A 16,400-nucleotide genomic window follows, 5' to 3' on the forward strand; every position below is an offset into this window, starting at 1 on the left:
CGTCTAAAAAAATTAATTTTTTTGAAAGGATACATTTTTAATTACTTAATTATGTACTTCCTCCGTTTCAATTTATGTGAACTTGTTTGACTGGGCATGGAGTTTAAGAAAAAATTAAGATTTTTAGAATTTGTGGTCCTAAACAAGTCAAAAATAGATTCAGAGTATTTGTGTGGTTATAAAAGCTTGTTATTAAGGGTATAATTGTAAGTTCAAACAAAATTGTTTCCATATTTAAAAAGAGATCATTTTTTTTGGAACAGACCAAAAAGAAAATAAGTTCGCATAAACTGAAAATTATATCGAGATCAAAAGAGATATGTCAATTCGTACTTTGGGTGCATATGTAGGCATAACAAAGCTCAACTACTTAGAAAAGAAGTGGTATTTGGACTAAGAAAAGATCTTTGGATCACAACTCAAGTTCAAATAAAAAATCATTTGCGACATATTATAATGATTTAGATCTTCTACGGATTAATTTATCGAATTCTCAAGAGCTTTGCTCCCAACTATCTCGAGAATCTAAAACGTAACATACAAATTTAGCATTCTTATATTAATGGTCAATACTTATTACTAGTTATATGATATGCCTAGGGTGGCTAACTAGAAATACAAAAATAATTAGAAAATTATCAAATAATCTTCAACTAGATTGTTGACATCATATGGGGCTATTTGCATGAATGAAACTGAATATTTGCTGGATTGAATTTGCTATATCATCAGCTGTGTACCTCGTTTCACCAGAAATCTGCAAAATAAATAAATAAAATAAAAATTCAATACACTAATTACATGAGGCAAAAAAGAACCTTCCTCGTCTTAAAGTTCATTTGAAGGTTTTTTCACTTATGTTGCTCAGACTCTTCAAATATATTACTGGGTGCTTGTCGGATCCTCCAAAAGTAGTACATTTTTGGACGATTCGACAGGAGTGCGACAATATTTTGGAGAGTCCGAGCAACGTAGCGTTAAACATTGTTAGTATGTGAAATCAATTAGGTGCTTTTATAAATACCTTGACATTGAATGAGTAGAGAACAGTTTGTTCAATAGTAGTAATATTTGTATGAAGAATATTAAGTTGCATATCTTCTAATGCAGCAATAGTCTTGATAAGTTGGCCAGGTCTTCTTCTTGATAGAATTTTGATCATTGCATCAAACCCTAAAAGTTTCACTTCAACATCAGCCAAACAAGACTTACTCTCAGCTGTTTCTTCTTGAATTCCAGCTTCAATATAATCATTTGGAAGAGGAAAGATTAATGGTTGCTGAGGAGTATTAGGGTTTTGAATTGTTGAATTATCTCCTAATGGTCTTGGACCATTATCTCCATAGATTCTTCTCCTCTTTTGTGACTCGAGACATTGTAAGAGTTGTTCTAACTCTCTCACAAATTCAATTGCTCCACCAATAATTGATGCTTGATCTCCCTACAATAATGTCAAAGACATCAGTAAGTAAATAGAAGTGTATTCTTTCTAACAGTTTAAGTCTAGCTTTTAGATAACATGGTTGTCACACACTTCAATATAGTATAAGATCATCATATAGAGGTTCGTTATTCGAGTCTTATATGCCACCAATATGCCATTATCAAAAAGAACCTTCATATGTGGGGCGCATTGAAGACATCATTAAAGGGCAGCCCGGTGCACTAAGCTCCCGTTATGCACGAGGTCCGGGGATGGGCCGGACTACAAGGGTCTATCGTACGCAGCCTTACCCTACATTTCTACAAGAGGCTGTTTCCACGGCTCGATCACGTGACCTCCTGGTCACATCATTAAATAAATAAAAATATGCTCTATCGAATAGTCTAAACTTTTAGATGAAGTAGTCACACACGTTAAATATTCTATATAAAAAACTCATGCTACTATTATTTTTCATAAACTTAATTTATAGTCAAGAATTTGATACCCTTTGAACATAGGAGCCTGGCATGAGAGACCTCAAGACACGAAGATGTTCATTCATTTGCTTTCTTCTATTCCTTTCAACAGCAATATGTGTCATTCTTTGGCTTTCAACTTCCTCAGTAGTCTTTACTCTTGGTCTCTTTCTCTTATTGCTTTTGCTACCTTCATTCCCTGGACTTCTTTCAAGATTTTCACCAACATATGGTAATTGCATTGATGTATTAGCTTTTTCTTCTACAACTTTAAATTTCTCTTCTTTGTGTGGTACTATTAGGGCTTCTTGATCATCATCTTGCAACGTCTTTTCGTTCAAAACTGGAAATTTAAGGAAGTAAACAGGATCAATCCCGGCATCTTCCTCTGATACCTTGGCTTGATTCAATGCTAATTTGGGTCCAAAATCTGCAAATTGCATCACATCCGCGAAGCTCAACTTGTCAAGAGAAGTTCCAGGGGGACAAAACCCTAAAGAACTCTCGTGTTGTTGTTGTTGTTGTTGTTGTTGTTGTTGTGTAGAATGAGAATTAAGCAAATAATCAACCATTTGATTAGAATTATTTGCTACATGAGAAGTTTCACCAACCATTTGAAAAGTTGTAGGCAAAGAAGGCTGCAATAATATTTCATGTTCAAAGTGAAACAACATGTTGTGAGGAGAGTCTAAAAATATAGTGATATGTCAAAGGAAGAGAAATTACAAGCAATGGAAAATGATAAAAGGAAAACTGAGGAAGTACAACCCTATATATATGTGTGTTTTGTGTACCTGGCTGTTTTCTCTTTTCTCCATTGTATGTTTGTAGTTTCTTTGTTTTTACTCTAAAACTCTGACTGTTCACAAATTCATGCAAACTCAAAACTTTGGTGAATTTCACTCCTTGGGTCCACCTGCATGAAACAGACAAATTCAACATCAAACTATCATGACAAGATTTTTAAGAAACAAAAAATAAAAATAAAAAGATATTAAGGAAAATACAACTTCTTTTTAAATGATTATATTATTATGAAAATAAAATTATAAGAATCAAATGAAATAAAAATTGTGTACAAGAAGCACCAGGTTCCTCATAATCTAGTATTTTCTCGACGCGGAGTACTATAGATTTTTACATGTAAATCAACAACAATTTTAACAAAAATTAAATCTGAACCTATCATTTTAAAAGTACAATGAATTTAATGAACCTTAAGTCGAATCCATCAAATTAAAACTTTGAATCCGTACTCTGATAAGAAAGATAGAAATTTGAAGACTAACCTTTGGACAACTAGAAAAGGATAAAATAAGAAGAGGTAAACTTAAGTGGGATTTGCTTGAAATAAGAACAAAAACCAAAAGGACAGACCAAAACAGATAATATATGGTGTTGAAGAGATTATCTAAAATGATGGACCAATTTTTCCAGCTAGAAGTTGTCTTTGACTTTTATGTGATATTTGTTTGTATTTATATATCTCTCTATATATTAAAAAAATTAAAAATACATGCATATAAAGATATATATATATATACATAAGAGGAGCCTGTGGATTAATTTCCACCTCACAAATTTACTCACTTTTCACCTCCACATATTAATGTGAATCACAGGCAGAACAACTTTACCACCTCTTTACATGAGATTTTAATAAATACTTAAGCTCTGATATGTGATTTTTTAAGATTTCAAGAGATTGAAAATTTTTCAAAGTTTGAATTTTTCTTTGGATTGCAAATTGGAGATATTGCTTTAATAAAATTCATGCACGTGAGCACTTTAGCAGCCTAGAAGTTGTCAATTGAAAAATTAATGTACGAAGGTGAATTGTTATCACTGGGACTTAGCTTCATGGTGGGGCAAGTGAAACGAGACAAATTTAATTCAAGTGTTTATATCAAACTAATTAATATAAGATATGTATTGGGTATATGAATTTTTATTAGTTATTTATGGTTAATTAAGTGATCTATATTTTTATTTTAATCTACAACTCTTAAGATTAATTTATTTGATATGGTTTAAATTTTTGTGCACAACAGGAGCTTAGTGCACACGACTGTCCTTTTTTATATGGTGTAAATATTAAGTCTTGAATGAGTATTACCCCAGCCAGTCGTTTTGAGTTCTACGATCCACTTTTAGTATTTAAAACTTCTCGTGGGTTATATTGGTTCGGATTGCTTAAGAAATATACAATTATAACACTCACTCATAACAGATACTAATTGTCTTGTCTTATTTCTCTAGCAAAAACGATCCCTTTCATTTTAAATTGAATTTAAATTTTATTTAAGTCCTTGTAAACAATGTTGACTTTCACAAAAATGACATCTAAAACATAGAATTACACTCCGATAAAGTTATACTCCATGAGACTTGTACTTACTCTTTGTTTTTCCTAGAAAAAACAAATACTAGCACGTCTACTTTCATATTCATCCAATATTAAACAAGAAATATTTTCAACTCTTTTTCCTACTAATTGTGCAAAGTCAAGTTAAAACGATTTAATTTGTAAACTATAAAGTGATAAATCGACTTGTCCAAACTGTACAAATTACAGAGTCAATAAGGAAAAGAAGTAAAATACATCTAAACAGTGATTGAGGAAGCATAGAATCCTTTCTTTTTTTTCTTTTCCTTTTCCTTTTCTTGCCTTTCCAATGCAAGTCTTAAACGGAAAACTGCTCTTCGGTTCAATGCCTTCTCAGCCTTCTCCCATTGGATTAACACCTAATCATTCATCCAAAGCTTTTTCGATTACAGTAGATCACGACGTGTATTCAAATGGCTGCGGTGTCTGAGGCTCCTCCTCGTCAACAGCCATTGCTGAGGCTGAGCCCTGTTGTCCAGTTGATCCACCGGTATTGGATGCAGTTAATGAGGGTGTATCAGTAAGAGCCAATACTTCGGGTTCATTGGGACGTAGATCTTTCAGAAGCAGAAAGCCAGAAGTTGATGCTTTGATTGGCAAATATCTGCTTGTTTCCGAAAATTTTATGTACTTCTCCTGAGCAGGAACTACCCTAGCGGGATTTGTCAAAATCTCATATAATGGCTCTGGTACTTTCAAATTCTCTGAAGGGGTATCCACCTGCCCAATCAGAAAGGTTACATTTTCTGAGCAAATAATAACAGTTTCAACAGCAGTGTACAATACAAGAGAGGCAAACTTTGAAGTGAAAATGGATAAACACAAACTTATTTTAACCTGCATAGACGGAGAAGTAGAACTAGTGGCAGCAGAAGATGACTCCGCACCAGATGCCCTCTCAGCATTAGCTTTCTCTGCCTCTTTCTTGCTAGCCCTGGCCTTGGCCCTCGCTGAAGTTGATAAAACAGCGGTAGGAAGTTTGACTGCAGAAGTTGTCGTGGCTACAGTAGTTGGCTTAGGATACTCAAATAGTGATGGCTTAGCTTGTGATACAAATTCAAATTTTGGCATTTTTAGGTCATAATTCAGCCCAATGAAAGCTGTGGGTGAGAATGCCAAGCTAATGAAATATATAAGCGGATACCAATACCAAAACTGACTAAAAACAGCTAGTCCAACAACTGCAGTAATTTTATCATGTTTTGTTTTCGAAAGTAACTTTATTGTCACATTCCTTCCGCCAGCATCAAGAATTCCAGAGGCCAAGATTGCACCCATCTTACTCATGGTATCTTCATGCTTATCAAGGATAATTTTCTCTAGCTGCCGCCTGAAAAAGATAAAAGAAAAAAGCTATAAAAAAAAAGGAAGGATAATGGGAAAAAAAGAAAAGACTCAACACGGAAATTTGGGGGTAAAATACCTAAAGGCACCAACACGGGAATCACAAGCTTCACTTATTTGGACCATCACCATGGCCATGGCTATGAGAGCGCCTTGACGTACAAAATCAACTACATCTGATGTCAAAGGCTCCAACAATGAGATTGCCTCACTCAGACCAGTACCAGCACATGAAATGCCAACTGCCATAGCCGCACCATAGCGCACGTGTGGATTGTAAGACTCAGATAACAATGAGACAATACGAGGCATCTGCAAATTCAATGCAAACAAACACAATTTGCACTTTTAGAACTGAAAGTTTAGCTAATCCCTTTCTCTTCTTTTAATTTTTTAGGGGGTATGGATAGGAGGTGGGGAGATGGGTGCATGGAACCAAATATGGCACATTTTTAGAAGACAGTGAAAACTAGCAATCCTCTTGAAAACTGAGACAATATAACATGACGAGGTCGATAAGAACGACATCATATCGGAAAAGCACCAACCTGCTCTGGATTAGAATACATAACAAATCCAGGCGCTAAGACTGCAATCCGCCTGACGTCATCACTCACATCTGATACAGCAAAATGCAGCAACTGACGGATAGCCTTATTATTTGCTGTTCCCCTGTATGCTTATGCCAGAGCATACATGCCACCATAACGCAATATAGGGTCTTGATCCCTGGTCATCTGCTCGATCAGTGTATCTGCTTCTTCTTCTCTTCCATAGACTGTGAGGGCTATCCCCAATGCCAAACCCCTGCATGCAACATCAGAAGGAAATGGTCAAGCACACGCTATCATATATAACATCTGAAAACACTTCAATCATCCCACACTTTTTGAATGACATGCAGGTTATCCTACTCATGTAAAGTAATATAGGTTGTATTTTTATATATATCTAATTATTTATAAAAGTCAAAATAAATAAAACAAACAAACATCTTTATTTGACTCCTCATTTAGTTGAATTAAAATAATTCAAATAACTTCACAATTTCGACCTTATTTTATCCGGTCAGAATAATTCAAATGCCTACAGAGCTCTTTACCATAATTGCAATTGTTCCTTTTATACATGCAATCAAATAAATCACTGCAATTAATTGTTTTTTTAAAAAAAAATTATACTGCTAATCGAAATGCTTTACATAGTCTATAATCGTCCAGCTTTTGTGTTCTTTGCATTATCAATGTAATCAATATAATGTTCTCTGAAGATACGCAAGCAAAAGACATTTCATACTGAGATAAAAATCAAAAGATACCCATCAGATGAAGACAGTTCAAGTATTCAGCAAGCATAAGCCAAGCATAAGCTGTTGAATTTACCTGATTATCTTCTCGTGTTGCGTCTCATGAGCATAAGCAAGCATCTCACCTGCCTTCTCACTTGCAGTTCCAACCATTAATAAACCCATACCAATACCAGCAGCTTCTCCAGCAACGGCACTGTCAGTATATAGCACATTCTTGATGTTGTCATAAATGTCTTCATCAGCAGTTCCTAAAGCTGCCAAACCAAGCCCTAAGCAGGCACCATGCTGAATAACCTGCACCCGTAAAAAAAACATGCAATGTGAAAAAAAAAATAGGAGGAACAATTACAGGACACCCGGCAAGCATGATCTAACTAATTACCTCCACGTTGGTACTCCGTAGACTATCACGAAGAAATTGCTTGATGCCCCCCCATGATTTGCATGAATTAAACCAAGAGCATACAATGCACCACCTTCCGTATATGGACTGCCACCTCCCCCAGCCCCACCCTGCGGCAAGTAAGGGGCCATAAGTGATCTCCCTTGCTGCAAGTGGCCACAGTGAATAACACCTAATCCAGCTGTTGCACTAAATTTGGCCCAATTTGTTGCCCGGCTTAGCCAGTCCTGATAATTTGACCAGAATGTTTCTGATAGAACAAACTGCTGTGCTGCAGATGCAATACGCTAAAGAGAAGATTATTTGCCAGATACTCAAAATCTACTCACCAAGTTCTCTCTAAGGAATGTATCTACAGTTGTTCCGGCATGCATAAGTGCATTTGCATATATCTTTGCACTGTGACACACACTGTTTCTCATCTCAACTGACTGCTTTATTGTCTTGAGAATAAGGAGATCTGACCTGTAGGACGGATTAATGGAAAAAGGGAAAACTAAAGTGTTTTCATTCATGAGTCGAAAAAGTAATATAGAAAGAAACTTTAAAAGGCATTAATATTACTTGTTATAGCTGTATAAGAATTGCAAGGTTAACTTTATTGAAGTCTCTCCAGACAAAATCCCTTTGATTTTTTCCAGCCTCTCTGCATATCAGTGTTTTAAAAAGCGACGAAGCGATCGCTTTAAGCGAGAAGCGACGCAAAGCGATGGCTGCTCGCTTTTCCATGCCTGAGGCGACTCGACCACACGAAGCGCTCGCTTCAGTCGAAAAAGCGCGAAGCGACCTTGAAGCGAGAAGCGCAGAATCGCTCGCTTCTGTTCAAAGAGGTCAGTTTTTTTAAAAGAAAAAGTTTGGGTCTGTTTTTTTATTATACAAAACATATCCCTAAGACCAAAGTAATGACCATTTCTCTCTTCTTCCCAAAATCAATTGTTGTTGAGTACTGCTAGGGTTCAAGTCGCCAGAAACCTCCTCCAATACTCCGGGTAATTTTTCTTCTTTTTTTCTTCTTTCTTCTTCTTCTCCTTCTCCTTTTTTTCTTTCTTCTTTCTTCTTCTTGTTCCCGTCCAGGCGTCTGCTCACAGCTAGGGCAGGCACGATTTATTTTTCCTTTTATTCTTTTTATTTAGTATTTTAGCCTTTATTTATTAATTTGTATGTGTATTTTAATTTATAAAGTTAATTATTATATATATATATATATATATATATATATATATATATATATATATATATATATATATGTATGTATATATATATATATATTATTTTCAGTTTATTTGATTATGTTTTTTTCTTATATATAAATTGAACTCTTTGATTATTTATATTGTGTCTTTGCAAGGTTTACATTATGTTTTTTAAGAATTGCGCTTCACTTCAATGAAGCGTGCGCTTCGCTTTGCGCTTCGTTTTTGAAGCTAGGCGAGCCCCTGTCGCTTTTTTGCGCTTCTCGCTCTCAAAAACACTGCTGCATATATTGCTTCGTTTGGATCTGCACTAGAAGCAATCGGCATAGAAGGCTGATTTTCCTCGCTCACTGCAACATCCTCCGCAGCAGTAGCATCTCCAATTTGTGCAGTATCAGACTCAGCAGGTATGAGTGCAGGTTCTGAAGGTTGTTGTAGTTGTGGACTGCAAAGTTGGTCTCTTACATTCAAAAGAAAAGCTTGGTGCTCATTCTCTACTAGGTCAAAAGCTATTTGAAATGCCAGTAGAGCATCATTGTTATTTTTTGAACGTAAAAGCTTCTCTAATATGCTTGCTACGCGCTCTGGTTTATCCAAAAACATAAGCCACTGACACATGCTCAAATAGTTTGGAGATGATTTTGGCTTCTCATATTCTTTAACGAGAAGATCAAGCACCTGTTGATATAGAAGCAATTAAATCGCTAGTAGTCTATTAATCTGGTATATAAATGTGAAAACAGTACTTCCTCAACTTAAGGTAATCATTTTACCTTTATCTACAATAAAACACATCCAAAGAAACGAAGATAACATGCAGATTTAGATCAGGGTAATCTTACTGAGAAGGGAATTGAAGAAGGTGATGCAAACAAGGAAACAATTGGTGAGGTATAAATGACTACTTTGAACAGAGAGCTAGTAGTACGTGAGAATTACAGAATAAGCTACTACTATATTACTTATTTGCCAGTGACAACACAGTCATGAGAACAGACAAGGGGGCAACATCTCTGCCTTTTTTGGTAAACTCAAGCAAGTAGATCAGATTATAGAGCAACACTGAAAGGAGAAAAGAAAAGGAAAAAGCACAAGGCCTAGTGTGTTCAAGGATCAATATTGTGTACATCTCATAATAATCGATACCTCACTCCGATATTCTCTGCGACTGACGAAGTTATGGGAGATATTACTGCAATATGATAGAGTTGCATCAACATTACCACTCTCTTTAATTGCTTTAGCAATCTTATCCAGCCTTCTGCATTCAATAGCCATGCCAATGGCTTGTTGATATTTTTTCTCCTCTATACATCTAAGGAACAAAATATACATCATATATTATCAGTCTCACTTACTAATAAAAGAAATATACATGCATTATCTTTTATAATATGGACAAAGTTAACATACTTATCAAGCATCCTCACAACAATAGCCTCCAACCTAGGATCCACCTTTACAGCTTCATCATTTGACTCGGCTGCCTTAGTCTTATGACTTGCATATTCATCCAGTGCTTTAGCTGAAAAGAGGACAGAAGCGCATCATCAAACCCAGTGTTATTAATTAAATGAGAAACAAAAAAGCAGCTAAATGGTATAAGACACAGCAGCTAAAACAAGTGAAAGCCTCCCACTTCGAGAGTTCAATCAACCCATATCAAGTGTTCAGGTATCCAGTTTACTACTTCCCCAGGAAGCACATATCTCAAGTATTGAGATTTAACACCACTACACTGAATAATACAACTTTCGGCCTAGACAGCACAGAAACAACAGGTATATTTAAGCTAGGAAAGAAGTCCTTACAAGAATAGCTGCAAATAAATGAATCTTAAGTAACTAAGTGCATACATAGAAAACATTCATTGGAAGAGTATGCACAGATTTAATTTCTTTACCAAGAATGGTATTAACATAGTCAGAGTCCTCAGTAACATCAAAAAGAGGGCCAGCTCCAAGGGCATAGGATAATGAGTCATTATGTCCACCCAAATGATAGAAAACCTGAAGACGAAAAGAACATGTGAGAGGATTAGAGAGAAAATTATTCATCTTTTCATACAAAATCAGTTCTTTCTATGATAATCTTTCTCCCTCTCTCGGTCTTCTTTTGCACAATAATTATCTAGTGAAAGAATAAGGCTAGACAATTTCACTTTCTAATCTGCTCTGCAGAATAATTGACCTCCTTTCTTTTGGGGTTTGCTTTCTTTTGGATGTGGTGTGAGGAATTGATGCTAAACAAAAATTCTCAAAAAACAAATACCTTTGAAGCAACTAATGCTGCTAGTTGTCTTTGGTCATACTCTTCATCCTCGTACAAGCTTTCTCTGCAAAACAAGAAAAAAAAAAAGCTTTTGGTATCATAAAACACATATGATGAATGTGCAATCAATCAACTACTTTCCTCTAATCTTGCCCCCAAAGTTACAGTCTTTTTCATTATTTTCACTTCAACTGCTACCCCACCCCCCCCCCCACCCCCAAACAAATCCACCCACCAACACACAAAAAAAGGTAGCCCGGTGCATTAAACTCCCGAAAAGGGTCTATTGCACGCAGTCTTAGACTACATTTCTGAAAGTTACACCAAAGCTCGCTTCCCGCCCACCAACACAGTATTCTGAAAACTAAAAGATGAATAAAAAACACACCTTCTCTACAGTGAAAACTCAATTAGGGCTTAAACATTTAAATTGAATAAAACAAAAGAAAGTAATGCATAAAACACACACTGACACACACGCAGAGACACACAAAATCAAGGTAAAATTAGGAGGAAATTGAAGTATTATTATTACATTACAGGGACAGAAGCGGAAATCTCAGGCCAGAAGTAATCAACGAAAGCATTGAGATTAGAGAGCGCGTGAAGTTTCAACTGCGGGTGACTTTCATTCAGCATTGCGAGTAAACCGCCGGCAGAGCTCACCGTCATTGTGGCTGCTGTCGCCATTATCAGCTGTTTGTAAGATTAGGCTTTGGATTTTGAGAAATAAAACTAGAGCATTTTTTGGAAGAGGAACTGAAGAACTGAGAAAATGGTAGAGAAAGGGACGACTAATTTGCTGGAGAACAGAAGAGAAAGAGAGTTTAGAACTTAGATTTCTTGTTCAAGAGGGAAAAAAGTTATATAGTTTGGTTTTCTTTCTTTTCTTTTTGCTTTTTTTTTCATTTTTCGTTTACAAAATTATATTTTTATTTTTCTCTCTTTAAAAAAAATATTACTTACTTCTTTAAAAAGATTATTATGTTTAAAAGTCCTTTAGGATTTGCCTTGTTATCATTTTTCTCACAAGCCCATTTGGACATAAGAAAAAATTCACTTTTTTCGAAATTTTTTTACTTTTTCCGTAAATTAGTGTTTGGCCATAAATTTACAAATTTTTACTTGAAGATGAATTTTAGAATTTTTCGAAAATTTGAAAAACATCAAAAAAATAGTTTTTAAAAATTTTCACTTAGATCACTCACAAAACATAAAAAACAACCCAAAATTATATTCATATCCAAACACAACTCTAGTTTTCAAATACTATTTTCACTTAAAAAAAGATTTCATTTTTTCCGGAATTTTACAATTCTTATGTCCAAACGCCCACTTAGAGTCCATTTGGCCATGAAATTTTTTTATATTTTTTCGAAATCAGTGTTTGGCCATAATATTTTAATTTTCACTTGAAGATGAATTTTAAAATTTTTCGAAAATTTAAAAAACTCCAAAAAGTTATTTTTCAAAATTCTCACTCAGATCACTCACAAAAATTCAAAAATAACCCAAAATTATATTAATGTCCAAATACAACTCTAATTTTCAAATATTATTTTTACTTGAAAAACAAATTACTTTTTTCGGAATTTTACAAGTCTTATGTCCAAACGTCCACTTAGAATTTCATCGGCTCATCATAAAATAAGTATTACTCCACTATATATGATGGACAAAAAGTTGAACTTACTTGTGGGAAAGGTATCAAATGGGCGGATTGGGTTGATTTTTGACGGGTCAAAATGGGCTGACAATGACCCGTTCAAAAGTTATTTGGGCTAAGATAGGCTAAAATTTAAGTCATATGTCAACCCATCCAACTCTTATCAAGCTTTAATTAATGTGTGTTTTTTTCTTATTATTGTAATATTAAGGTTTGGATCTTTGAGAAATAAAAACTTGAGCTTTTTTGGAGAGAAGAAAAGACCTAAGAAAGAGGTAGAAAAGGGACGACTAATTTGCTTGAGAAGAGAAGAGAAAGAGAATTCATAACTTAGATTTCTTGTTCACGGGGAAAAAGGTTGTATAGTTCAATCCAAGCTTTTGTTCGTTTTGGTTTTCAATTTTTTTTTTCTTTTTCTCTTCCATTTAAAAAAATATATTTTAGTTTTAAAAAATATTTTATTTAAATGAATTATATTTTAAAGTTCTTTTTGTGATTTGCCTCGGAGCTTGCCCGCGGAAAAATCGTTTTAAGGCACACGTGGAAAGCGCTTGCCTCGTGAGACTCTCCTTAAGCGCCCAACTTTGTGCCCCTAACATGTCGATTCCTGGGGGTCAAGGCGGAGTTAGCATTGCGTTGTATGAACGTAGTAGCTTTTGTCCAAATCTTGTAATTATATTATATTAAAAGCACGAAGGCCCTTAGCAAAATGTCGTTCGTCTTTTTTATCCTTTTAAAATAAAGTTCACACTAGACAAAATAGTGAATTAATTATTTTCTTAATATTTAGCATTTTGAAGTCTATTTTTCTATATTTAGGAATAAAGATTTAATTAGTTTCCTACTATTTAAGAATAGTCATTTAATTAGTTCCCTATTATTTAGGAGTAGTCATTTAAATATTTCCTAATATTTATAACTTTTATGTTTTAATACCTTTATGTTCTAAAATTTCAAGTACATTGAATTTGCACCGTGAAAGTTTTGTTCATGTTCAAGTTCATTCATACGTTGGAGTATCAAATTTCTCTTTTTAGGTTTAGAAGGGCCTTTTTTAGTTAATAAAATTTTGACATATTATTCACATGCAGCTCAATTTGACATAATTATTCAAATTTCAAGTTCATTCAACGTTGTACTCCTTTTAGGTTTGGTAAAAAACAAAACACATCTTTTTGATTTAGGAGTCTTTATTTTTTTAATAATATTTTCTTTGTCTATTTGAATTTTGAACTATACACAATTAAACCTTATTTGAATTATATATGCGACTACTTCTATTAAAGAAACTATGATTCCATATTTTATTATCAAAACTTTGTGTTGTTCGAGTATTGAGCAAAAGATTTTGTCTAGTAGTTGAATTTTGAATTCACATATTTGTATTAGTAGTTGAATTCATTCCTAGACTAATTTGAATTTCGCATTCACCTATATAAAGTTTATTCTTATTAATATGAGGGTCACGCGCTATATTAAAAGTTTGAAGTCCCTTAGCAAAAAATCGTTCACCTTTTTTACCCTTTAAAAATAAGTTTCACACTAAACAAATTAGTCATTTAATGATTTGGTAATATTTAGGAGTACGTTTTTCCTTATTTTAACTACTTTGTAAGAATTTCTATATAAGATTTTAAATTTTTTACCTTATAATTTTTTTCTTGATTGAACTATGTAATAAAAATATAATATTATTTGAAAATTTAGATTCTCGCCTATGTTCCTCGATGAAGTATCTATTTTTTTTAATAACTCTTATGTAGTTATTTCTAATTTTAAAGCTAAATTTGGTAGGTTTTAGTGTTCCCTAATAAGGATGCAATATCAAAAAAAATAAAAGACTATAAAAAAAATAGGCAATGTTGTTTCTCTACAAGAAAAATCCCACAAAAATTGATTCTTCGGCCTTTTGTCATTATATTTTAAAATTTTAACCATATAAGAACAATTTCCCCCCTTTATTTTTCTTTCATATAACATATTCACTGTTAGTAAAACTCAATTTGCAAGTAGTTTTTTTAAAAAGTTTGATAAAAATTACTTATGACTATTCTTGAAATTTGATTCCGTAAGTGTTTCGATAATATTTTTTAGTTAGTATCTATTATTAGGTTTACAAATTGTAGTTATTTTCATAAAATTAATTTGTAAGTGTTTCTTTAAATTGAAAGCCTAATTGATAATTTATTGTCACAGCCCGAAATTCCCACATTCGGGACCGTGATGGCGCCTAACATTTCACTTGCTAGGCAAGCCAACGCTAGAATAATTTCAGCAATTTTTAACAGTTCAGTTGAAATAATAATAAATCAACCAAATATTTAATTGAATATAAAATAGAAATTTTTCTACAAATTCCAAAAACGGTAGTACAAGTTACAAGCTCTACCGAGTTTACTAGAAAATCTCTAAGTACAACTATTTCAGAATAGTATCAAACAGCACAAAGAAAATATCAGAAGGTGACTCTGAGGCCTGCGAACGCGACAACATGTGTACCTTGAGTCTCCACAGAGATGCACGATCAGATAACAGGAATATCAACAACTTTGAGGTACCTGCTGTAACGACCCGACAGGTCGTTTTGAGCTCTAGCGCGTCGTTCGGCGGTTTGAGGCCTTGAGTAGTTTCACTGCAGGTAATATGACTTGTACGTGTGGTCGGAATTGAATTTCGGAAGTTCGGAGTTTATTTGGAAAGAAAATTCTAAATTTGGAAGCTTTAAGTTGGAAGAGTTCACAAAGGTTTGACTTTTGAGTAAATGACCTCACAATTGAGATTTGAAGGTTCCAATAGATTCGTATGATGATTTCGGACTTGGGCGCATATTCGGGTCGAGTATTGTCACGACCCAAAATTCTCACCTTCAGGATCATGATGGCGCCTAACATTTCACTTGTTAGGCAAGCCAACGTTAAAATAATCTTAACGATTTTTAAGCAAATTTAATTAAATAGAAGTCAAATTACTGATATAAAGTGCTGAAGGCCATTGTAACGACCCGACCGGTCGTTTCGAGAATTATAGCCTCGTTTTTTTCATTTCTACTTTTTTTTGTGTTATTCAGCTATATAATATTATGTCGGGTTAGTTGGTTCGGGACCGGAGTGGTTTCAGAGTGAATTGAGACACTTAGTCTCTTATGTCGAAACTTAAGTTGGAAAAGTCAACCAGATATTGACCTATGTATAAACTATCTCAGATTTGAATTCTGATGGTTCTGTTAGCTCCGTTAGGTGATTTTGGACTTAGGAGTGCATCCGAAATATGATTTGGAGGTCCGTGATAGAATTATGCTTGAATTGGCGAAATTAAAAATTTAGCAATTTCGGTCGGCAGTGGAAAATTTGATATCGGGGTCGGAATGGAATTCCGGAAGTTGGAGTAGGTTCGTAGTGTCATTTTGTGATATGTTTACAAAATTTGAGGTCATTCGGACGTGGTTTGGTTAGTTTCGGCATCGGTTACCGAATTTAAAAATTTAGAAGTTCTTAGGCTTGAATCCGAGGGTAATTTGATAATTGGATGTTGTTTTGAGTGATTCGAAGGTTCAATTAAGTTTGTATGTTGATATATGACTTGTTGGTATTTTTGGTTGAGGTCCCAAGGGCCTCGGGGTGATTCCGGGTGGTTAACGGATTTGTCGAAGTTCGAATTTGCAGCTAGAGCTGCTGCTACTACTATTTTCGCATCTGCGGAAGAAAGCCTTGCAGGTGCGAGGCCGCTGGTGCGCGTGGGGAGTGCGCAAGTGCGAGTAACGCTGGGCCAAGGCTGGGAACGCAGGTGCGAAGAATTGGCCGCATCTATGAGCCCGCAGGTGCGAGGCCTTGAGCGCAGATGCGGAGATGAGAATTTTGGGCTGGTTTCGCAGATGCACACTAGAGACCGCAGACGCGGGTGCGAGAAAATGGCCGCAAGTGCGAAAA

At 34.7% G+C, this 16,400-nt stretch overlaps 1 protein-coding gene and 1 pseudogene across 1 annotated transcript; both read right to left on the minus strand.

Annotated features, from left to right (window-relative positions):
• Positions 1-318: 318 nt before the first annotated feature.
• LOC107773640 (transcription factor FAMA) lies at positions 319-3,378 on the minus strand. The gene is given in 6 exon segments (XM_016593045.2): positions 319-682; positions 684-757; positions 1,025-1,441; positions 1,932-2,540; positions 2,697-2,818; positions 3,192-3,378. Coding segments are annotated over 5 exon segments (1,179 nt in total). The 5' UTR covers positions 2,721-2,818; positions 3,192-3,378; the 3' UTR covers positions 319-627.
• Positions 3,379-4,359: 981 nt separating this feature from the next.
• LOC107764956 (26S proteasome non-ATPase regulatory subunit 1 homolog A-like) lies at positions 4,360-11,638 on the minus strand (annotated as a pseudogene).
• Between the last annotated feature and the right edge of the window lie 4,762 nt (positions 11,639-16,400).

The sequence above is a fragment of the Nicotiana tabacum genome, chromosome 13 (assembly GCF_000715075.1).
Source record: "Nicotiana tabacum cultivar K326 chromosome 13, ASM71507v2, whole genome shotgun sequence".
Lineage (NCBI taxonomy): Eukaryota > Viridiplantae > Streptophyta > Magnoliopsida > Solanales > Solanaceae > Nicotiana > Nicotiana tabacum.